General features: G+C 39.1%; 1 protein-coding gene across 7 annotated transcripts in view; it reads left to right on the top strand.

Annotated features, from left to right (window-relative positions):
* The first annotated feature begins 3,515 nt into the window (after positions 1-3,515).
* The window catches only part of LOC149227915 (putative RNA-binding protein C660.15), a 215,063-nt gene continuing 192,802 nt past the window's right edge, over positions 3,516-25,776 (top strand). The window contains exons 1-3 of one of the 7 annotated variants that reach the window (XM_089377980.1): positions 3,516-3,652; positions 15,514-15,599; positions 15,820-15,865. In XM_089377980.1, coding sequence (XP_089234106.1) covers positions 15,520-15,599; positions 15,820-15,865 — 126 coding nt within the window. In that variant the 5' untranslated portion in view covers positions 3,516-3,652; positions 15,514-15,519. Of the gene's footprint in view, positions 3,653-3,932; positions 4,363-15,512; positions 15,600-15,819; positions 15,866-25,776 lie in introns of those variants that run through there. The other 6 variants (XR_016247826.1, XM_089377983.1, XM_089377981.1 and 3 more) reach the window with 6 other exon arrangements.

The following is a 25,776-nucleotide window of genomic DNA, read 5'->3' as shown; positions in this document are numbered from 1 at the left end:
CCCGATCACCACCTCAACGGATGGCACTACTGGGGTATGCTCTACTCTCTCCACTAAGATGTCAACCAACACGGTCAAGGAAGTCTCCAACACGGGTGACCTTTGCGCAATACTGGGTGTATCTACTTGCTCCCCACAATCTTGTGTAGATGGCTACACCCCTACGACTCGTGCAATTCTAATGTATCTTCTGTAAGGAAGAGGATAGATCTGGTTCGACACCTTCATCAACTGGGTCAAGAATTCACGCATATTAAATCCCCCTTGAGCCATGGGTCATTTATGGTTAAACCCGTCACTGTGTATACATGCACAAATCTTCCCTGATCTAGTTGGCTGCCCCACAACTGGCCAAGATCATGGCTCTGATACCACTGTAATATTCCTAATGGAAATTTACAATGATAAACAAAGCAAACATAGCAAAAACACACACATAAAATTACACCACATTAAACACCCAGAAAATGCCAAAATCTGCGCTGAGCTGAGCCATTTTATTAAGATAAATGTTGGGTACAAGGTAAGATCAAAATGCATGCACCTGGGCTTGCTCAAGGCAAGCTAACAATGCCCAGGTGATGAAATCAACTGTTCGGACACAAGTGTGGCTGTCCCCAACCAAGCTCTACGCTGTCCCTCTGAAATCTGCACTGCTGGCTGCAAGAAATGGTTGCTAGGGCCTCCTTCGGTGCTCATAAAATTCTGGGAAATTAACCTCGGGCTCTCCACCAATAACCCACAAAAACCCACGAAGGAATTGGCCAAATGTTGACCTCAGAATTTTGGCCCAATTTCCCCTAGCTCCTCCAGCTGCTGGCTGAGTTGGGATCCCTGTTTGACCCCTCAAATCTGCCCAGAAAATTCTGCCAAATTATTTCTGAGATCCTTGTCAAAAACCCAGAAAAACCCAAAAAGGGTTTGTTCTAGTTTTGACGCTCCAAAATTGACCCCAAATGCTTGGCCCTCCTCCACAAGCAGAAAATGTAACCTGCAACAGATGTTGTGTTTGCTGCTCCACCAAAATGCTGGAAAATCCCCCACAATCCCCTCCAATCCAACTCCAAATAGCCCCAGCTCCTCAAACCCCTTCGCAAGCCACCCCACAAGTTGCCTCAACAAAGGACTGTGTAGTCCATGGACAGAATGACGTAGGCCCTCCTCCAGGAATTCGAATGGTTGTTGGGTGATGCTTTCTGTCCCTGCAAATCTCCCTCCTGTGCCAGAAAATTGATCAAAGAGTGCCCCAACAACAATACAACCCCTCACTCCGGCTCTTCTCTCCTCCAATCACTACGTGGCTCCCTGAACTGCGTCCCAGCTAACTCAGAATTCGTGCTGCCTGCGTGGTCTTCCTTCCAACTCCAAAAATGAGTAGAATTTGCCTCCCTAGGGTGGCACTCGTGGTCCACCGAAGAAGAGGGTGAGATTTCCCCTTGGAAACCTCTGGTGCTAAACAACACTTGTGACTCAGCTGAACAACTTGAGCAACAAAGTGTAAAATGTCAAATGATCAAAAGTGCTTAATGATGCTGCCTTCCTCTTATTTATAATTGCTGCTCTCTTCCTTCACGTGGGCCCCTTCACCAAGCAATTCGAGCTCCCTCCTTAGCCATTCGAATTTCTCCATCAAGGGGTGTACGTATTTCATCATGGGGTGGTCCCCACATCCCACTATGTGATTAATCTTCCCTTTGTCTAATGTTTGGGGCCTCCATTACCACACAACATTAAATTAATTAATGTCCACCCGCTTTTCCTAGGTTTGTATCCAAAAATTTCCCCATCCATAATTTACAAAAATTGAGAAAGGCACTTAGCAGATTTTTATTGGAAGGGATATTACAATATGCAAGTGCTACAACTACCAATAACAAATAGGAACTACAAGTTTCATGGGTATTTGAATACTTCAAGGTATGTATAGTGTATTGTTTCATTGTTGTGATTAAGTTGCAAGATTGGAAGGCAAGCTAAAGCCCTAAGGTATGATGGTATATCACCTTCATAAATGACTCGTGCATACATAAGAATGTAAGTTTGATTTTGGGCACATGTGATATATTGGTGCTCTTCATATTTGGCAAGTATTTTACACTTTAAACATGATGAATTACTCTGATCATCAGAGGCTCATTCCTGTCAAGAATAGATCTTCTTCACATTCCCAATTGAATTCAAAGTCTTCATCATTTTTTTCTTCGCATTCCCTAGTAGGTTTAGATTCAGTCTTTGAATTAGTAGGTTTAGGTTTAGATTCAGAATCTTCTAGAGCTTCTTCTTCTTCACCTTCATCTTCACTAGATAGAAACTCACTGACCTCACTTTGGTTACCCTCACCTTCACTAACCCCTTCCTCTTCAACTGAAATTTCCTTTCGGCATGCTTTAATTTCTGCACATAAGTTTTCTAAATGCTGAAATACTTCTTGAATACTAAACTGTTCAACGTAATCAAGATGTGAACGTAATGGCACATATTGCGGAGAACTACGTTCAAAGGCTCGCATGATTATATCGTGTGTCATGGCTCTGATACCACTGAAGCATAAAAACTATGGCTGAAGCAAGAAAACTGATGGCTTGAAGACTTAATTATAAAAATACACGCAGGTATTTGTACATAATAATTTATTAATATATATAAAATGTATAACATATATGATAATTTGAATGTTGCAATGAGGCCCTGCTTTTATACCTCAATAGGTGACCTTTCGTGAATGGGCATGTCTTTTTAGACATGCCTTTTCACTTAATTTATTGACGATTTAACCTAAATATTTTAATTATTTAATATTTATATTTATTTATTTATCTAATTGTTATGAATTATATTCATAACATAGCCCTCCCTTCGGAAGCTTTGTCCTCAAAGCTATATTGTTGGCAATCATCTTTGTAGTTGTCATCTTGGCATATGAAAGGCGGAAAGTCTCCTTCAGTGGTGGTAGTGAATTAATACTATTTTGAGTCCAAGTTTTTTTTTTGTAACTCTAATTTTTTATTTTTATTTTTTAAATTCCAATTGTGTGTGTGTTTTTTTTTTAATTCTAATTTTAATTATTATTTTTATTTATTTTTAATAAAAAATTATATATATAATTTTATTAATTAAATTATATGAATTTAATTTGATTTATTATATATAACTTGGTCTTATTTCAACCTGACGTCGAGCCCAGCAATTAACTGTGCCCTATCAATTTAACAGACCACGCATGTGAATTTAACCCTCTAGCTGCAGGCATACATATTACCAACTTGGGGGCACTTAACCAATGCTCAATGAAAACCCAATTATACGCTTAATCGGATGGCTTAAGGTTATATGCCCAAACGAAAAGACACCAACCATTGCAGCGTGTCATTTGACACCTGGTTTTTAATGATGTTGCGTGCGATCTTTTCATCGGTGCAGGAGCGAAGAACTGTTTTGGCCACACAAAGAGCCGCCCTTCTCCATTTGTCATATCCAATGGAGCTCCACCACCCATTAGTGGGTTTTTGCGCAGGGCATGAGTTGTGATCCATGGATGCTCGAGGACTTGGTGTGCGCTGAGTCTCTTGGTGACGTCTCTGGAGAGCATACGTTATATCAAGTCTTTAGCAGAGTCAGATATTGAGCGCCACCGATCTCTTCGAAAACGAAGGTGCCCATGGATGATAGCCTCAAATCTTTCCAAAGTTGTCTTTCCCGCAAAAGGAACCTGTCCACTCAGCATTAAGTACAGGATCACCCCTGCGCTCCACACATCCACTTTCTCGCTGTAATGCTCCTCTACTAACACCTCCGGTGCCAAGTAATAGGAGTACCCACAAATCCTTGCATTAATCCCTCCCCTGGAGAGAAAGAACAAGCGTCCCCAAAGTCTGAAAGCTTGATTTCAGTGAGGGAATTTGAATTATTGGCAAAGATAATGTTTTCGGTTTTATATCTCGGTGGGCAATTCCCATGGAATGGCAGTAACTGATGGCCTCCATAAGCTTCTGCAGGATGGTGGCTGCCTCTTCTTTGGAGAAGGGTACTGTATCTTTCTTGCTATCGATTCTGTCAAACAGATCTCCACCAGGGCACATCTCTATTACCAGATGGACATATTCTTCGTCCTCATAAGCTGCATGCAGAGAAACTACAGCTGGGTGACCTGAAACACGCTGCACCATCCTGATTTCATTGTTGCAGCATTCTTTGTTGACAGAATTGTCGTGTAGGATATCTGATTCCATTCTAGATCTAAACAGCGCAAGGCGATTTGGAATATCAAATTGCAGAATTTGAGCTTTGACTTCTTCGAAGATGTGGGTTGCCCCTTCCCCTGGATTTCCACTCAATATTGAACCAACTTCAATACGATCAAAGGTGTTCAATGGATCATCAAAACCTTGCGCAATAGTTTTCACATATATAAACAATAAATCATTCTCGCTATCATAAAACATAGTAGAGTAAACCAGTTTCACATCGTCTTCTGCTATTTCAGGCTTGACTTGATATATCAGTGGAGGGTTATAATTCTGATCACGAGTAATTGCCACCACTTTTGCATGTACTCCCATCACAAACAATAATCTATCCGATGCAGCAAGGCATCTAATCATCTGAGGTTTCCCATCTAGTGTGAACATCTGGTATATCTTCTTGGCGTGAAATCCTGTGAATAAATGCTTTCCCTTTAACCTAATAGCTTGATGTTGATAGTTCACTTCTCGGGCACATAGTTGCTGCAAATAGTTTCTGGAATTCTCCATGTCTGTCATCTTAATCTTCGCAACGCCATTTCTTTGCAGATCATCCTCCATCATCCTCTGAGATTCCATCAATATGTGAATGAACGTAACAGGGAGGAGAAGGGAAAACAAGAAAAAGAAACAGTTAGCTGTTGGAGAGGGAACCCCACAGCATAAAAACTTCACACTCATCTCCAAAATTTTCCATTTCCGTTTCAGAGATGAGGTGCCTCTTCCATAGACAGTTCCTTGCAAATTTTATATGTAATGGGACTGTACTATCTCCATCGTTGGAGGTTGAGGTTGAGGTTGAGGTTACAGATAACTTAGAAAACATATTGACAAGCACACCTTGGTCCTCATTTTTTATATCAGTTTTTATTTCTTCATCAAAATCATTTTCTTTTTCTTCTTCTTCATATTCCCAATTGGATTCCGAGTCTGAGTTGTCCTTTTCTTCTTCACATTCCCAATTGAATTCAAAGTCTTCATCATTTTTTTCTTCGCATTCCCTAGTAGGTTTAGATTCAGTCTCTGAATTAGAATCTTTAGAATCTTCTAGAGCTTCTTCTTCTTCACCTTCATCTTCACTAGATAGACACTCACTGACCTCACTTTGGTTATCCTCACCTTCACTAACCCCTTCCTCTTCAACTCAAATTTCCTTTCGCCATGCTTTAATTTCTGCACATAAGTTTTCTAAACGCTGAAATACTTCTTGAATACCATACTGTTCAACGTAATCAAGATGTGAACGTAACGACACATAGTGCGGAGAACTACGTTCAAAGGCTCTCATGATTATATCGTGTGTCATGGCTCTGATACCACTGAAGCATAAAAACTATGGCTGAAGCAAGAAAACTTATAGCTTGAAGACTTAATTGTAAAAATACACACAGGTATTTGTAAATAATAATTTATTAACATATATAATATAAAATGTATAAGATATATGATAATTTGAATGTTACAATGAGGCCCTGCTTTTATACCTCAGCAGGTGACCTTTCGTGAATGGGCATGGCTTTTTAGACATGCCTTTTGACTTAATTTAATGACTATTTAACCTAAATAACATTTAATTATTTAATATTTATATTTATTTTATTTATTTAATTGTTATGAATTATATTCATAACAGAGTTGGCCTCTAAAGTTTAAGATGAAGAATCTTCTCATGATGAATTACTTTTTGGGTTTAGAAGTTTGGAAAAATAAAAGATGTCGTAAAGTTATTTGGCATGGTGGAATACACATCCTTGGACACCCGATAGAATTGAATCTCATGAAATTATGCAGAGATATTGGTGGACCTGACTTGGCAACTAGCAAGTGATTGAAGCATTGATGTTCCTTGTGAACACCCATTTAGATATATGTTTTGCAAAGAAAAACCTGAGTCAATTCATGATTGAGCTGCTTCATACACATTGAGTTGCGGCTAAGCACATTTTGAAATAATCTGCATGGGACGATTAATCTTGGTCTAAGATATACTATAGGAAATGTATGATTGCATGGATGCACTGATGCTATTTGAGCTAGAAACATTATTAACAAGAGTGCATCTGGATCTGCCATGATATTTTGGATGAGATAGAAGTTTGTAGCTTTAAGCACAATCGAGGTTGAGTACATTGTTGCTAGCATGGCTAGATGTGAGGCATTTTGGTTGAGGAAGCTCTCTGAAGAGTTGTTTGAGTAGGTTCTGGATATGACAGTGATACATCGTGACAACAAGGGTGGGATCCGACTGGTAGAGAATCCCGTATATTGTTGGGATTGAGATATCTCCTTGTGTTGAGACAGTGTTTTTGTATGAGACAAGCTTAGGCTTTTGGTTGCTACCGCCGTGAGAGGGAGGATGAATAAGGTGTCTTTTAACATGTATTTATTCTGACATAATATTTGATGTAATGTCCTACATGAACAGGAAATCAGAGGATTGCTACTCTTGGTAATATATGAGGCAATGTTATTAAGCTATTCAATGAGATGTTTAAGCTAGTACCAGATATGAGCACGTTGATATGTTTCTGATCTACAAAGAGTAGGGCTGATTGAGGACATTGAGCCAACTCTTCCCCCTTGTCTGAGCTCCCAGGGTGAGGAATTGAGATGTCAGTTGGTATCATACCCACAAGCTGGTCTTCTTGGGATTTTCGATCCCCGTCTGGCCAACAAGTTGAGAGAGCTTGGGAGTATGTGATCCTTACCTTTGGTAAGTCGGGTATCTCAACCAAGCTGGATTATTATGCAGGTGTTCTACCACATAACTCTTGAGGGTCATTGTTGGGAAGATCAGTAGGCAATAGGATGGATGAGATATTATATCTTGCCTATTGCTTGACATAGGGTGGAAGACATATTCTCCCCTATGAGATGACTTGAGGTGAGAGTGTCCCATAAGAGCTTCCTCATTGTCATTGGATTCCAAGCTGAGATGTGCTCCCTTTTGTGGTTCTAGGTTGAGCAGGGCTCCTTGATGATAAGCTCTCTGATGTTTCCTGGTTAGTAGCATTGAGCTCCCCATTGGCAGTGATTTTGGATGGTAGCAGTGGCTCCCCGATGAAGAGAGGGTGGTAGCTTGGACTCCCCTCCGATGACAAATTCTTCTTCTTTTAGATTCGAGAGTGTTTAGTATATGAGCAAATACAAGAAAAGATAAGAAGAGATAAGCAAAGACGAGCAGAGATGAACAGAGATGGGTAGAGATTAACCAAGATATGTAGTGACGACGTTTGTTGACGAGATACATGTGATGAGACACATGTTGCAGTCGGTAATTTCTGGGAAGGGAGTGTTAATTTTGGCAGCTCAGGGACAAATTCCCTCCTTTGGACAATCTTCCTCTTCAAGGAAGACCCCTACTAGCCCTTGGAAGAATTTAATTTGGTTAAGGAAAAATATATTTTAATATGGAAACCCCCATGTGCACAAAAATGTCAGGTCAAACCAAAAGGAAATTGGACACCCTTGAATGGCTATAAATACAAGTCAAGTGACCCTCATTTGGAGATCATCAATCATTCTTCTTTCTTTGGTTTGGCTTGCACAGGTCTGAGGTTGGTTCGCATAGGTCCAAAATTGCAGGGTTCGAAGCTCGCACATGTGATTAGGCTTTTTGGTTCTCAGTCGCTGGGATGCTACAAGATATTTTCGGTTGCAACTGCAGGCACCCAAGCCTATGAGTGCGGTTGGAGGGTTTCAGCTGCACGCTGTTGGAAATACTGAGAGGGGGGTGAATCAATTTTCCTTAGCAATTAACAATTTTAAATCTTTTCAGAGCATTAGTTAATCTTCAATTATTATTAATGTTTATGCAGTAATAACAGTAAATAAAAGAACACAATAGGCACAAGAATTTTAGGCGGAAAACCCCTCTGGGTCAAAAACCACTGAACGCTTTTCTAATAAATTCTTTAATCTTAAGCCCCAATTGAAATGAAAGCAACAACTTCCTAGAATTCTAGAAAAGCATTATTCTCCAGCTCCGACTGGAAGGATGCCCCAACGCCCTGGTTTCTTCAGTAGTCAACTGAATGGATGCCCCAACATCCTATACCAACCTACCACCCTGAAGTGTTCACATGCTCCAACCTGTAGCTGACTTGATGCGCTAGCCTAGCACCTCCTTGGCACCCTATAATGACTGAAATGAGACAAGAGTGTGGATTCCCGTACCAGGGACAACGATCCACGATACAATATGATTTACAATGATTTTGACCGAACACCCAATCACACTATGACTTGCAACCCAATCATGACATAATCCCAATAGAGACTCCTATAGCTCCCAATAATGCCTTTTTGACTCTAGGCAGATTGACTCTTTTACAATAATGACTCTTCCAATGATGACACTTTTACAAATGACTCTTTTACAACTTTACAATGATGACTCTTGGCCTTGACACTTCTTCACAATATACAAATGGCTGTCATGTCTTCAAAGGATGTCCCGCTGCAATGCTTCCTTTGATTTGATACTTCTGCTCTTGAATTCTTGCTTGAAGTTGTACTTGAATCTTCTTCTACCTGCATGCAAAATTTGCCTGGCAAAACCAATCCCAAAACAAAACAAAATACCATTCAACTTACCTCTACCTGCAAAACACATGTAAGTGCATAATAATGAACAAATGCAAATTAAAATTACAATGCGTCGCTGAAGTGTGCTTGTCACTTTTGTTGTTGACTTGTTGTAGCAGTAGACAAAGACTCCCACTCTTGATATAAGTGTGGACTCTATGCAAGACTATATCCAAAACTAACCCAAAGATATATACAATGAAAACTGATGATAGACCCTAGACTTGTGATGGACCAAGTTCTAAGTACAACAACAGAGATCATTCTATCAACTATGACAAGACAAGTAACATGAACTTAAAACATCATATAGATTTAGTAGACTTGGTGTAGCATCAAGAATATGTAGCATCAAATGTGTAGTATCAAGAATAGGACATCCGAAATGTGGTATCAAAACTAACTGTGACATATAGAGACATAGAGATATAACTAAGACCCTGTATATACTTACGTTGTCCTACAAAAACATATGTCAGAGATGATACTCATATTTCAAATGTAAACACTAATCATACATACCTTGCTGTAGGAGACTTACCCTTGACTGTTGATGTGTGGTCCTTACTGCAGTGATCCTTGAATGCATGCTTTTTCTTGCCTTCTAGGAGCTCGATATTGAATCTGTTGTATCTATGTAATTTGGATCTCCAGGGTTTGAAATTTCGTCCTGTGGTAGCCCTCTGAGTCCTCTTTCCAACCCCACAGGTCTGATCAAGATTGGATTCTTCAAGAAAGAGTTATGCCCAATCTTCCACGATGACCTGATTATAGACTGATTCAGTAGAGCAAACTTGTACGAAGTGCAACGTGTCACTGTTGCGACATTCAGCCCTTAAAACGCTACTTAACAAACAACAGTCCGTCCTCTTTCTGTGACTATTTACGAAATTTGAATCCAATATTCAGAGAGAAAGTTATGACGATTTTCCCAACGTCACCTGTTTGACATGGAATTCGGGAGCTTGCAAAAACCTTAACTTCCTCATGTCATATCTCCGAAGATACAACAAACCAAGATCTGAAATCCGGTCACGAGATTCATCAAGATTTCGGCTCAAATGGGTTTTAATTTCAACTTTTTTAGCTTCACAGAAAAAAGTTATAGCGAAAATGCCACGATGACCTGTTTGAAGCCACAAAATCCCTACTAGAGGAGGATATGAGGGTCATTATTTATATGAATGTCTTGAGTTGAGAGGGTCCTCAACAAGTGAACGTTGGAGGGATTTTAGGAGAAATTTTATTATTATTAGTTATTGACTATTCAATGACCACAATCAATTATGAGTGCCATGCCACAACCACATAGGGTTTTAGCCCACTAACTAGGGTTAGTAACTTCAAACACGAATATCTCTTAAACCGTGAAGAATTACTTGGCGTGCCATATATCAATGGAAACATCTCGACGAGTAGAATCCATCTAGAAGATCCTTCACTCAAAATAGAGTAAGTTAAGTATTGGGGGTTTTCGCAGTGCATTATATTAGATATCATTTGTTGGGATTCAACTGTGTTTAGTAAGTCATTCACCTATGACCATTTCCATGAGAGGTAGTCGTAACTGACTAATTTCTCATGATTTTTGAATAGTCCACTTAGCACTCACTACATTGGGTGATGCTCACAGGGGTGAAGAAGTGGGATTGAAACTTGTGAAATAAATCACATAGTGTCAGTCATCACTTCGGGGGCTTGCACCTTGTAACTAGGACTTCCCGGGAGGTCACCCATCCTAGGTCGCCTCTAGCTCAAGCGCGCTTAACTATGGAGTTTTCCCCATAATCAAGCCCACTTAACACAGTTGAATCCCAAAAAATTGATATCTAATAGAGTAAGTTGTCAAGTCAAAATGCCCATGCAAGATCGGGGTAGCCCCTGGTGCTGCTTGGGTTGACATCAATCACAACCATTGATCAACACATGCACATCTCTCTCTCCGTGTGGTTGGAACCTAGGGTTTAATTTTGACAGTTGACTGCAATTGACCGTAGATTCCGTCAGTCGATAACAATTGACCGCAGACTTTTGAATCAATGTTTTGATTATTAGCATTGTTGGGTTCATCTCTTGGATGTTGTTTAGTTGATTTTGATGGATAATTTTTTGGTTGAAGATATGGATCATTATACTCTCTCTCTGTTGACACATTCAATGACAATCTAATAAGAAGAAGAATTTGAAAGGGTTTTCCCCCTTGTGGGATCTTGCCCTGGTTTCCGATCAATATTGGTGCCTCTATGTGTGAATGCTTTTCTTCTATTGTTCCTTTATGTTCCGCTACATTGTTGATGGTATTGTTCTTTCTACATAATTGCATATGTTGATGAATAATGTTATAATGTTGTGGGGTGAATTCAATGTGTAAATGATGAATTCCAATTATCTAAAGCAAAGAACAATATAGCCCTAAGAAAACTTAACAGGAAGAACTAAAGGATATTCCTTGAATAAGTCCTTAGGCTGCCCTCTGATTAGACGATGATAATGCCTCAGTAGTGCCCTTAAGATGATTGAAATTTATACTTATGAAAGCCGAAGTTGGGTCTCAGAAATGGTGCAAAGAATTCCTCAGAACCACAACTAAAACAGGGCTTAAACCAAGGCCAAAAATAGGCCTGAGAACACTGCCACAGAGGGCCTAAATTATACCTCAGGCAAAGCCTCAGGAAGTGTGAATGTATCCTTAGAAACCCTTGCTTCAATCTTAGTAGAAAGAACCAATAAAAGATGATCAAAATCCCTTCATAGGATTCAACCTCACTTTCAAGTGAAATTTGAGCTCCAACAGAAGGTTATCACAGGATCTGCAACCTAAACTAGGGCACAGATCAGTCCTAGACAGATCCAACCAGAACCCTTGACCTCTTCATGGTTGTTCCCTCAAACTCCCTTTGATACCATGCTGATTTTTTCATGACTTTCTAATCTGATAATTACTTCCAATGATTTCCTAATTAGTTCTTCTTGTGTTACATTCATTATTAAGCAATTAAACATAGAAAATCTCAATTGTAAAACAATAATGACAGTAGGATCACGACGAGACAACTAAACACAAGAGACACAATTTTTTACCCTAGGAAAACCCTTAACTAGGGAAAACCCAACAACCTTTTCTTAGAAAAATTGTCCAATTCAACAAGAGATGTAATTAGATATTTTCCCAGTCAAACAAGGTCAAATTGAATAGAAACTAACACAGGTCAAACCTGGTCAGATTGCCCACAAAATAGACTTAGTCAACCTGCATTAAAATTGCCAGAGAGGCCAAATTTCGGCCTCCTACTCCTGCCCAAAAAGCTCGGTCTTCTACCCATAAGTCTGCCTAGAAAGATTCTGTCTGTTGCCCAGAAGATTCAGTGGTCAACGCAAGTCAAACATCACCCTTTTACTTTCTCTCTCTCCTTCACATGTGTGAATAGAAACAGATGATTTTTGTTGATCCGAATTGCTCCAAATGGGTGCGGACGAATGGAAATATATAGTTGTTGTAGGAGCTAAATTGGTGTGTATTTTCACTGGGCCGACTTGAATTTTTAGAGGCAAAATTTGACTTTTTCCCTCTTTTATTTGGAGCCATCTTAAAATCAAATTTATATTTTCATTCTCTTTTAATTTTGGGGGCTTATACAATAAATGAATACTGACCGTAGCTACCAAAATTTCAACAAAGAAGAGGGGTTTATCAACCAAGATGGAAGCAAACTAGTTGTGAAGTACCTATTCTATCTAGTTCTTTGAATTTGTTTATGGAAATGGTCTCCTTGCCTCTATTATCTTTAAAGAATTGTTGCATTTAATGGTTTACCTAAGCATATATCCCCTTGAACCTAGCTTTTGAAGGTGAATATCTTAGAGGCCTCTCGCTTCATATTTTTGTTGTAGTAGATTTCAGCAATTTAGGGACTACTGTAGCATGCTCTTTGCAGCCCACTTGTCCTTAAAACACTCACCCAAACTACCCACTAAGTTTTCCTCAATGGCTTTGTTTTCGCGCAAATTATGTGCAATGATGAAGTCTCAAATCCACAGGGTACAATCCAAGGAGCAACCTCTAGGAAGGTCACTATTGTCACGTTATCAACCTATTGTCTACACTTTATGCCAACTCTCCTCTAGCTTAAAAGGTTATCCCTAGTAGGATTGGTAAGACCAAACAATGAAGCACAAGGTGAAGTTGAGAATAACATTAGTAAAATAAGGTTTTGGGGCTTTTAGGGTTTTTAGAACCAATGATGGATGGGTATAGATATTAATGCCAAATCCAACTAGGGTAATGGAGTCTAGGTGAATCAAATATAAATGAGGTAAAGAGGAAATTTTCCAATGGTTAGTCTATTTTCATCAAGGATTAGGGTTTGAGACTAGACAAAATCAATTATGACTTAATGAAATTACTTGATACTTCATCTAAGGAACCACAAAGAAAAACAAAGCATGGTACCAAATCATCACTAAATCAACAAAGGAAGAATGAGAATAAGCCTTAAAATTCTTCTTTCCAAGTGATAAATTTATCCTTCAATGGATTTATGTCGAGGCTTGTATAAAACTTGAACATTCTACCATTAATCCTTTTGCACCAAAATGAAACCAAGCAAGAGAAGCTTCAAGAATTGAGAACATTCATCCACAAAGAAAGAACCCTTTACACCATATATTCTCCAAGAAAGATATGTCAGTTAAGGTCCAATGAGAGAGCTCACAAAAATTCAACTATGTGTACAAATGAGGAAGGGCTCCACTATTTATGGAGTGAGGCCTAACTTCCTTCTACAATAAAACAATAATATCTCATATATGATTCCTTAGATCTAGACTAAGAAAAACAAAATTATAACTAATTAATCTAACACAACAATAAAATAAAAGTGGTCAAGCCGCATGTACAATGAATAATATGAAGCAAAGCTCCAAGAGAGGGAAGCCATCTTGAAACAAGTCTCCAAGCTACCATGTTGGCCTCCAACGGCACCTAAGATGTGTAAATCAGCAAACAACCTCATCCAAAATGCAGATCTTTTCCTAGGAGTCCTCCAATGTGGTTGAATGGGCCTTCAAGATCAAAAACATCCCCAAAGTGCTGACATAATGCCCTACCAAGAGGGTGGCTTCTCTAAAACAGCTTTATAAAAGTGTCATAGAATGCTTCATAACCCCAAAGTAAATTTTAATTGAATACCCATGCCCTTATCTCAAGTCAAGGTACTCCCATGAAGCATGGGAATGACTTTCGAAGTCAAAAACTAGCCACAAAATCCCCAGACAACCAAATTGATGTCCAAATGCATGAGCTTGGACCTCAAGCTTGGTTCATTAGTCTTCAACTTGTGTCTTTAAGCTATGTTCACATCATCCTCAAAGAACCTCCATAAGGCATAGCAATGACCTTTCAAGCCACATTGTGTCCACAATATACCCCATGGCTATCATAAAAGCTGCCATGTGTGGGTTGGCCCTCAAGCGAAATGTAAAATAGCTCAATTAGATGCCAAGCTGATAGGGCATTCCAGGATCATCCACATGGTATGTGATGACACTCTCTAGTTATGCACCGATATCCCGAAAATGCCTCAGAGGGTGCAACCAATGCTTTGGGACATGTGAGCTGCCTTGATAAGTGTTAACTACCTCAAAAAATGTGAAAATGCCCAAAACTCAGAACTGCCCAAGAAGTATCATGCCATGTCACATTAACCCCCCTCTTCATTAGCATCCATGGATACCCTTTCCAAGAAAGCTCAAAAACAAGGGCTAGTGAATAATTTCACTTGGGGTACCCCAGCCCAAAAGAGTGGTAACAGGTTCCATTTGACCCAATTGGAAACTAGGCATTTGTCCTCCCTTTCAACCACCAAAAACCCTATAAAAATCATTTTTAATTTTCTATGCCGCAATTTGGAATTTATAGTAGGAAAAAACATAAACCAGATATGTCACAAGTCTACAAAACCCTCATTTATTTATTTCATAAATTTAATAAATAAATACGGAGACAACTCGCTGTAATTTACCTAAAACCAGATTTACTCTAAATCCAAAAGCACGTTCATTCACCATCTTTTGTTTGGACTTTGTTTACTTTAGGGATTTCCCCCTTGCATTGAAAAAGAACCCATCTAAAGGGAGGGAAAGAACTATGGAGGTGACAGTGAGTAGCCTTTTTAGGTTTCCCTTGGAGTTTCACGTTTATGATTAAGACTCTTTCATCAAGTGAGAACCTAAGTGGTATCACTGTTTTTGTCCATAATTTTTTTTTCCCATATATAAAATTTTTCCTTCTTCATCCATCCATATATACATCCCCTAGATTGGTTGTTTGCATGCATCCTCTATAACATTATATCATACATGCAATACATACCTGCTGTTGTTCATGTCCTGATCAAGCTAGTGAATAGAATACTTTTATTTTGGGTACTATTTGTCATAAGTTTATACAGCCCACATATTTATCTATCAATCTTGATAATATATATATATATATATATATATATATATATATATATATATATATATATATAGGTGGATATATGTGTACATTCTTCAAATTGACCAATTTGACAGATCTTATGTGATTGAGAATGTAGCAAATATTCATATTTGAGCCAGTATTTGGATTTCCTTTACGATTATACAGTTTGTTTTCATTGTAGTAACTTGCGGTTTTTCCCTACAGGATGAGATGAGACCCACAAGTAGGAAAATCACTCGCATATTTGTTGCAAGAATCTCTCCAACTGTTACAGATGAAATGTTTCGAAGGTCCTCATTACTTCTATTGACTTTTTTCCATGTATCTTAAATTTATCTATTTACTGGTGTGTTCCACTCTAAGAAAAAAATAACATCTTCTAGTGTGTTTATATGTATGTATGTATTTATGTATTGTTGACCAATCATCTCAGCATTTATCAAAGAAACCAATTGACATAGTCTCTCTGATCTCATTTGTATTTTCATTTGTGTTGTGTGAAATTGGCAGCTACTTTGAGAAATATGGCTCCATTCTAGATGCATATATGCCAAAGGTGAAACATCGATGCATTTTTTATTACTTACAAACATATTTATATTATATTTATGGCAACTTTGCAGTTTTGTTTACTGTTTGATTTTTTTTTCCTATTGTTCATGTCTTGCTCTTCAAGTATGACTGTTTCATCTTTATATGAGTCCGCACTCCGTGCTGGTTCGGTCAATGATATTGGATAGACCATCAGACATGAGTTTGAGAATTATAAACTCTTGGATAAACAATTGTGCAGATACTAGTAAATACTAAAGACAACTTAGGGCTATATGATCACAAAACTCCAAAAATTGATTGAAGAAAAATAAAAATTAGCGTCATTTCACACTAAGCTTCATATTTTTTCCTTCAAAAGATGCAACCTGAAAGAGGCTTTTAGGAGGGAAATCCTCCTTTTTTAAGAAAGCTCTACTTTAAAACTAGGTATAATCTCAATACCAAAATCAGAGGTAGAAGGTGCGCATAAGAAGGATAGAGAATTAAACTCCCCAAAGGATTTGGAAGACAATAACAGCATAGTTTACAAAGGCATCAAGACTGTATAATGTAATTGCTATATAATGGAAGCTTTGATTGCATATATTTCTAAGAATCTATTTCATTTGCCTCCTTTTAGTTGCAATCATCTGCTTGTAACTTTGTAACCTTACAGGGAACACTACGGCAATGCATGATCTCATTTTCACCTAGAAAGTTTCCATTTTAGATTTGTAGTTTTTAGATATTCTTCATCTAGGGGTGACTCTTAAAAGGGTCTAGACTCTGTTAGCATTCTCAAAAAAGGGTGGACATAGTACTCCAGTCAAGCTTCTCCATTATTGAAGTTTGACTTACCAAACTCCTATTGTTTAACGGCTTGCTTTCCTCTGGATACATGCGGCTTCCTATGAACATTTTCATAGGGAGTATCTTATTGAGTTGTATTTAAAAATAGATTCCTTAGGAGGCTACCACTTCATCTTTCAGATCTGAATTCCATAATGTCACAAAAAGTAAAATTCAAATATCTTATCATTAAAAGTAACTTTAAATAGAGAATCCAAGTTAATACAGAGGAAAGTCTAGAGGCTGTAATTCATTCGGTCGAAGTGCATGTGGAGTTGCTGCTTTGCATATGTAATATCAGAGGTTGGTGTCCTTAAAAGCTCAAAAGTTATGAAATTGAATTTTGTTGCCACTCCACAACAATTATATTTGTACTATTATAACAAAGGCTACAACCTAACGTGTGTAAGTCCCAATCACCAAGGTGCAAGCTTAAGTTAGGAATGCCCATTGTCACCACAGTAGCCCTTCCTCTCTCTTTAGGCTAGCTCTTCTCTAACACAATGGTGGCTTCTCCAGTGTAAACTTCAGTCCAAGGTTTTTAAGATGTGAATGAAGTGTTACAAGGACTCAAGTCAAATCTGGGTTAAGAGTTTTCAATGAGGTATATTTCAGATTTTCAAACTAGAAGCAAGTCTAGAATAGGATGAGTGATGAACTTAGACTTGTGTCAAATCTGAATTTATGAGATGTAATGATGATTGCTACTTTCAGATTTGCAAAGAAAAATAAAGCTTGAGCAAGTTCGAAATACAAAAATGCAAGTTCAAATGCTGAAATGCAATCTGGAAACAATTTTTTGTGTGTTAAATATCATCGAAAAATGCAGAAACTTATGAAGGAAATCAAAAGAATTAATTCCAGAATAAATATATGTGAAATAAACCTAAATTAAGATCTGAAAAATGAAGTTTTCAAGCTCAAATGCAATCTGGAATAGAAATTTCTATAGTGAATTTAACATTGGAAATGCAGAAATTGCAAAAAGAAATCAAATTAAATTTTAAAAATGCAGAAATTTAAGTAAATTTCATGCCACTGTTCAGCACTTCTGACGTCAAATTTTGTGCCACTGTTCAGCACTTCTGACCCTCGAATTTTGTGCCAACAATCTGACAGTTCTGCTCTTGAAATTCATGCCCGAGACCAGCAATTTCCTCCTTGAAATTCATGCTGTCAGACCTACAATAAATGCGGTCTGACTCCCTCGAATTCAGCATTGTACTTGCCTCAAAAACGCACTAGAGGTACCTCTGTCTTTGCCTTGATTTTTGGGCTGCTAATCCTGTACCTTCTTAGTTTGCATGCCACACTTCCAGCCTAGAATTTCAGGCTGCTGTACAGTATCTTCTTGCTGCAAATGCTTGTGATCTCAGCCTTCTCCCTCTACTTCTCCTCTCCTCTTCTCCAAATCTACACATGAAGAATGATAAGCCTCCATTTGCCTTTTTTCCCCTTTTTAGTCATTATAGGGATGAGAAGACCTATCCCTAAGATCAAGGGCTGAGATTAGATCTCATCTCTTGATCAAGGGTGGAGATCTAATCTCACATTGAGCCCCCCTCATGTCTCCCCCTTTATTAATGACCCTGTCTAGCCACTTTAATAACTTGTTGTACCATGCACTCTTTGCCTCATGAAGTTACTTTAAGAATATAGAGTCACTTTAATATTATAAAAGTACAATGTACTTTTAGACCTCATAAGGTGACTAAAAAGTCACATGACTTTAATGATCTCATAAAATCACACTAAAAATGTGGGTTCACTTGTTTTCCTAGGCTTGGGCAAAAAGCACTCGGAAACACCTCCTTGGTACCTTTTTTCAACAATAATTAGCTTAGTTGAGGTGGGGAAAAGCCATTTTCCATCCATGGATGTTACAATACCAGTGGATATTTGTAACAACTTGTGGCTAAGGAGGAAAAATAGTGTACCTCCTTTAAGCAAGGGTGAAAACGACAACTACTTCCTTAAATTCATGATGGAACCAAGAAAAAACTGCTAAGTATGGCTGCACTTGTAAAGGTAAATGTCAAAAACCCTATGAACTTGCTGCTGTCCAAAAAATGTTGAACATCAGATGTTTTTATGCAGTAACAATCAATTATTATAAAACTTCTTTATGCTGCAATATTAGTTAAGCAATTGTAGATAGAACATAAACCAAATGCACAATAGAAGATAACCAAGAACAAAATGAGACACAAAGAATTTAGGTCCAATCACTAGGGAAAAACCCACAAGGGGAAAACCCAACCAGATTCTTCTTCTATTAGATGTCAATTATTCAATAGAGATACAAAGTACAATGAGAGATCAAGAGAATGAATAAGTTCACCTAAATCTGAACAAGATGTAGCATGAAGATCATTGGTAGCAGTAACTAATGCAAACATTGAATCAACCTTCAAGTTCCGCTCTTACTCTCCATGTCTTTCTCTCTCACAATCTTCTTCAAGTCTCTCCAATTCTCTCTCTCAAGTTTGAATCCTTCTTTCGCAATGCACAAGTAGTGAGGGGAGAAGATATGAAGTACATATACATATATATAGGAGCATCAAATTCATGCCATAAAGGAGCAAGCCTTATGAGTAACTCGTATGCCAAATAGGGAAGAGTAACTTAAGCCATTATGGAGAGAGGCAACACATGCCTTTAATGGAGGAATCTCACATGCTTTGAGGAGTGTAACTCATGCCCTTTGTGAAAAATTGGAAACCCAATTCCTATTGCAGCAACTAGAAATAATTCTCCTAATTGTTAAATTAAATCTTAACAATTTATTTACTGTTTCCTACAACAAATACTGAGTCAATCACACTGCAACCTACACAAATAAACTGTGATAGAAATAAACACTGGAAGAAATACTGGCACACACATAAAATGACAGTTATTTTTGGACCAATGTCCCTGGAAAAACCCAACTCAGGAAAACCGGTGCAGTAGCTGAGGGTTTTATTATTATGCAACAGTGAAATAATCTGAGTACAACTAGATGCCGTAACCGGCAATCCTACAGAGAAATACTGGAAAGAAAAATCTAGTGAGGAAATTTCCTCACTCCACGAGCAAATCCGGGCACTGACCTCAGCTCAAATTGAGCTGTCCAAACTGGCTATGCGTAATCACTATGTCACCCTAGTGCAGTAACTTTTTCTCTTAGCTGGGAACAACTTCTCCTCAAGCTGTGTGGTCAGATGCTGTTTGGGAAAATGTCTTCCCTAGCCTCTGGAACATCTGCCCAACTTCTGGCACTGAAACTCAACTTCTCCCCAGCAATTTCGAAATTGCCTCTAGAGGCTAATCTGCTGCTCTGCGTCAACCTCACTATGGCTTGTCTGCCTCTCTGCAAATGCACTCACCGGAACTAGAATCGTTCCTCCGACTTCACTGTCCTTGCCCCTCTTTCACTGCTTCGATTTCTCTGGCTCTCTCTCCAGCAACTAAATGTTGCTACTCAGGAAATCAACCTGCTCATGAAATGGAACTGCACAAATGTTTCTCCAAGCCCCATCGACTTCTTCTTATAATCCTTTGTTGAGACTTCAACGACCAAGATTAGTGTGAAAATTTGGATCTCTCTCTGCCTTCTCTGCAATGTATCCTCGGATCAGGAAACTCTCCAACCGGAAAACTATCCCTGCCCCTCACTACAAGAAATCTCCTCGATGACTTCTCCGGCAACTGCTGCGCTGCTCTCTTGAGAAATCGATCTCTTGATCTCACTCGATGTGTCTTCCAAATGCCCATCGAAGTCCTTCTTATAATCTTCTTGTTGAGTAATCAACGACCCAGATTAAATTCTAATCAATGGCTCAGATTATATTGACTCAATCTCCGTCTTCTTCTAGAAGATTCACACCCAGTTTTATTAACACCCTTTAATTATTTTAATTTCCTAAGTTTATACTTAGGCATCATTAAAAATAATTAATTATTTTAATAAAACTGTCTCTGTGTGGAATTTCTCAAAACAATTTCTAGGTATCTGGAATACATGTGTCCTAGCCTCCCTGCAAATTTTGAGGCTTAGAGCACATCTGATGCTACCAGAAATTAACACTCTCTCTTAGCAAGGAGTGTGCTCTAGTAATGCAACCTACTGAAGCATCACCTTGACTCTGTAACATCTCCCTTTGCATCGCTGATGTCTGACATTACTGCCCAGCAACTACTGCACAAATGCTGCATTTGTGTTGCTGCTGACTCTGCATGTTGCTGCCAACTGTATCTGCACTGCAACTTTGCTACTGTTGCAACAGAAAAACATCCAAAATACTGAACCAAAGGTGTTCAACATGATGCATCTGTTGCTGGAGTTCTGACTGCTGCTAGTCTCTGCGCTGACCCTTTGAAGTCTCTGCATCGCTGCTGATTCCGCACTTTGCCAACTGCACTACTGCCAACTCTACTTTGTGTTGCTCAGTCTCTGGCGCTCCTAGCCACTGCAACTGTCACTCTAGCACTCCTCTGCACCAACTGAAATTGGTACATCCTGCTACTTCTGATATGGGCTCCCGTAGCAAGGTATTGATCCAAGAGGTGGATTCCTTAAGGATCCTGCCCATCTGCAGTTTTTTCGAACTACAGTACTAGATCACCCCACCTCTCCCTTGGAGGTATTTGGGCAATCATGGCAAACTCCTCCTCCTCGATCTTTGCGATTGCAGCCTGCAGATCATGTTTCTCATCCTTGTCCTTCTTCTTGAGAGGACACTGCATAGCGTAGTGACCAAATTCACCACACCAGAAACATTTGATCTTAGAGATGTCCTTCTTCTGCCTTTGCTGCTCCTGCTGCCCCTTTGATGCAAGGGCTGCATTCTCCTCCTCCTCCTTGGGCTTCGTCCCACTGCTGCTGCTGCCATCAAGTTTGCACTTGACTAAGTCTCGCCTCATCTCTTCTTGTTGAAGAGCGGCCCACATCCCTTCCCAATCCGACAATTTCTCTCTGCCCAAGATACTTTGGACAAATACTTGCCATTCTTCTAAGACTGAATTCAGGGCCAACCTCACCATCTCTGTAGGCTGAGGCGCTGATCCTACAGCTGCCAACTGATCTCGGACTTCCTGAAGCTTCGATAGGAACAGATCAATGCGTTCCCCCTTCTGCATCCTCGCGGATCTCATTTTCTCCTCCAAGTACATCTTCTGCTGCTCGGAAGATCCTTGATACAACGTAGCCAAGGCATCCCACATCTCTTTGGCTGTCCCTTTGCCAACAATGTGACATACAACATGATCCCTCACTCCGTCGAGGATCAATCGCTTGGCCTTCGCCATCTCAGCCTTGTACTTCTTGAGTGGATCTGCATCAGCAGGTACAACTACCACACTATCGACATAGGTTTTGAGATCATGCTCATCTAGAAGGCAGGAGATCCTAGCCTTCTAGATCACATAGTTGGATGCTCTGTCCAATCGATCTTGATCTCTCAGCCCATTAGCTGCCATCTCTGCCAACAAAAGTCGAACTGCTCCCTCTCTCCTCTACACAACTGTTAGGCTGGCCTATGCACTCCCTGTTGGAGTTAGTAGATCTGCTCCTCGCTACTGCTGCTCAACAACTAAGAAATAGAATTCCTTGGCTTGGAATTCAATGAGGAAGAAATTCCCTCAAAAAGTGTCTTCTTCTTCTGACGTTTTTTCTGCCCCAACAACTGCGTCCCACCTGAAGATTGCTCAATGCTGAATTTGCTACTGTGTTGCTCCCTTTGCCACTAACAAATCACGAACTGAAAATCTTACCTCTCTGTCAAATCACTTAGAGAGAGATTTTCCTCGAGAATCTTGCCCTCTTGGCCTGGGCCCTGTGCTGCGCTATCCCTCTTGGGACTAGATCTGCCGCCTATGCAGCACTTCAATCTCCCTCCTTCTCTTCAATGTTGGGCTATTCTGGTTTGGTCTCTTGCTTCACCTGCGCTTTGATACCATCTGAAAATTTGGAGACCCAAATCCCTACTTCAGCAAACTGATATTACTTCTCCTACTTGTTAATTCACGCAAACGATTTATTGTGTTACACTGTAAATATCGAAGTAAATATGACTGCAACCTTCACTAATTAAATTATATGTGGAAACAAGAACTGAGCAAGAAGAAATAACACACACACAAGTGACACGGTTGTTTTTGGACAAATGTCCCCGGAGAAACCCAATGCGGGAAAACTGGTGCAACAACTGAGCATTTGTATTATTATGCAGTAGTTTCTGAATACAATCTTTGGATGCCTTATTGGCTATTCGATACAGAGAATTTGACTGGCAGAGAAATTAGTGAGAAATTCGTCACACTATCACTGGCGAACTCACACTGATCCAGGCCTTGGATGGTTGGCTCCACGCTGGCTCTGCACAACCTCTGTGTCAGCCTCTTTAGGGTTTGTGTCACCTCTTCCACGAATCTTTTACTATTTGGAACTTCGTTCCTTTGGCTCTCCGGTCGCACACCCCAGCTTTTGGTTTTGGAACTTGACTTCCCAGCTGAATCTCAGACTCCCTCTGAAGCTCTACACTGCCTCTGCATGGCACAATGTGGCATTGCGCTGCCTCTTTTGGATCTCTCTCTGCCTTCTCTGCAATGTATCCCCAGATCAGGAAACTCTCCAACTGGGAAACTGTCCTTGCCCCTCACTACAAGAAATCTCCTCGATGACTTCTCCGGCAACTGCTGCGCTGATTTCTTGATCTCACTCGACGTGTCTTCCAAATGCCCATCGAAGTTTTTCTTATAATCTTCTCGTTGAGTAATCAACGACCTAGATTAAATTCTAATCAATGGCTCAGATCATATTGACTCGATATCCGTCTTCTTCTAGAAGATTCACACCCAGTTTTATTAATACCCTTTAATTATTTTTGTAACAACCCATCTCAAATCACGAACAACATAGTAATATTAGCATGCATGTGAGGCATGCATATGATAGCTACATATGCATGCATCATATACATTGCACTAGTATATATATATATATATATATATATATATATATCGACTATTCATGGAGAATGTCTAAATATAAGATAAATGAATTAATTATCAAAAGTGTTAATTAAATACCTAATTCTCGTAAATAGAAGGAATATACATTTAGTAAGAAATATTGTTGAGTTTATTCATAGGTTTACCATTCATAGGTTTACCAGCTCATATATAATCCAAAATGTATATTAAACCCATAAACCTTATTATTAAACCTGATATGTTATAAACATAAAATAACATTTAAAATCATTATGGCCATATACTATTTAATAAATTAAAATACCAACCGTCATAATCAAAGGTGATACCATTCGATGTTGTAAGAGGATCTGATTCAATTAAAGGCAAGAAGCATGACAAAGCAACCACCGCTTAATAAATATAATATTCTTTCATAAAGGCGGTGAACAGATACGTAAAGATGAAGGGACCTCTACTATTTAAAGGGAGGAAGGAGGATTTCAAGAGGGGGGAAAAGTAGAGAGAAGGGTGATAGAAAATCAAGCTATTTGAGGGATGAGCCAGGGCTCGATTTTGAATTGAGAACTGGGAAATTTTGAGCTGTTCCTGGAGCTTTGGGCACGGGGGCTAGTGGACTTCCATTTCGAAGTTCTCTGGATCTGGGAACCGCAAAGGTTGATCCCAGATTGGCAGGGAGGAATCGGTTGGTTTGGTAAAGGAATTAGAAATTAGGAGCAACGTGGATCAACACCAGATGGGAGAATCAGGTACGCAAATGCATTGAATTTGATAGAATTAACTTGATAAGAATTTTACAAAAGGAATCTGTCAATCTTGCGGTTGATGATGACTCCAACTCCTTGCTTCGGTTACCAAAAGACCGAATCCACCTAGCCAAACTGAGCAGAACCTGGCTGCCCAATCCAGTAAGCTTCTTAGTAGAAGTCGTCTGTTCCCCCGTGGAACAACTCAAGCTCTTCCTGTGGATGATTTCCGTACATGATGCTCCTCTTCCTTCCCATTTCTTCTCTCCGTTTTTCCCCTTGCTAAATCTCTGTTCCGCGGTTTTTATCCTGTTGCTTGGCAGTGGCTGCTCTTCCATCTGCAACCCACCGCTCAATTTGCTGGTGACATGCTCCTCTCTTACGTATTCCTCCCTTATCTCTTTTTAAAGTCACATATATATGTCACATTAGATTTTATTAAAGTATTCATTTAATATAAACATAATGACTTTATACTTAGTGCCCCTTTTAATTTCTTATATATATTTTAAAAATTATTTTATTATTTTATTAATATGATTTATTTATATTATTAATTTATAATATAATTTTTATTAATAATCTGGAATATATAATTTATATAGTCCTCTTTTAATATTTACCCATACATTAGGCAATGTGGGTGTTGATGGATAAGTAGAACCTCTATTCGAAGAAGTGTCATGATATTTGCTACTTATAGTTAATTTAGTATATAAATACTAATGCGGGTATGCGACACATGCATATGTAGCTATCGTATGTATGCACCGTATGCCTGCTATTATTCTTGCGTTCTTTATATTTATAGATAGGTCGTTACATAATGTAATGACCATAAACAGATGCAAATACTGTAAGGGATTTATATCATGAACCTATAAACAATTTCCTGAAATCTTACAAAATCAATTAACAGAACTGCTGAGGTACCTACCTGTGCCCCTGCGGTTGAAGATGCCTCCAGCTGCGCTGCTACAGTTACCAAAAGACCGAATCCACCTAGCCAAACTGAGCAGAACTTGGCTGCTCAATCCAGTAAGCTTCTTAGCAGAAGCCGATTGTTCCCCCGTGCCTAGAACCTCAGAACAACTCAAGCTCTTCCTGTGGATGATTTCCGTACATGATGTTCCTCCTCCTTCCCATTTCTTCCCTCCGTTTTTCTTTTTTTTCCCAAATCACTGTCCTGTGGTTTTATCTTGTTGTTTGGCGGTGGCCGCTCTTCCATCTGCAGCGCACCGCTCAGTCTGCTCGTGACATGCTCCTCCCTTACGTATTCCTCCCTTATCTCTTTTAAAGGTCATGAATGTATATGTTTTATGTTTTAATAAATCATATTATGTTTTATTAAAATATTCTTTTA

This window comes from Pinus tabuliformis, chromosome J, assembly GCF_031772625.1.
Source record: "Pinus tabuliformis cultivar Carrire ecotype Pingquan chromosome J, CPIR1, whole genome shotgun sequence".
NCBI lineage: Eukaryota > Viridiplantae > Streptophyta > Pinopsida > Pinales > Pinaceae > Pinus > Pinus tabuliformis.
This window is presented reverse-complemented; position numbering and strand designations above follow the sequence as displayed.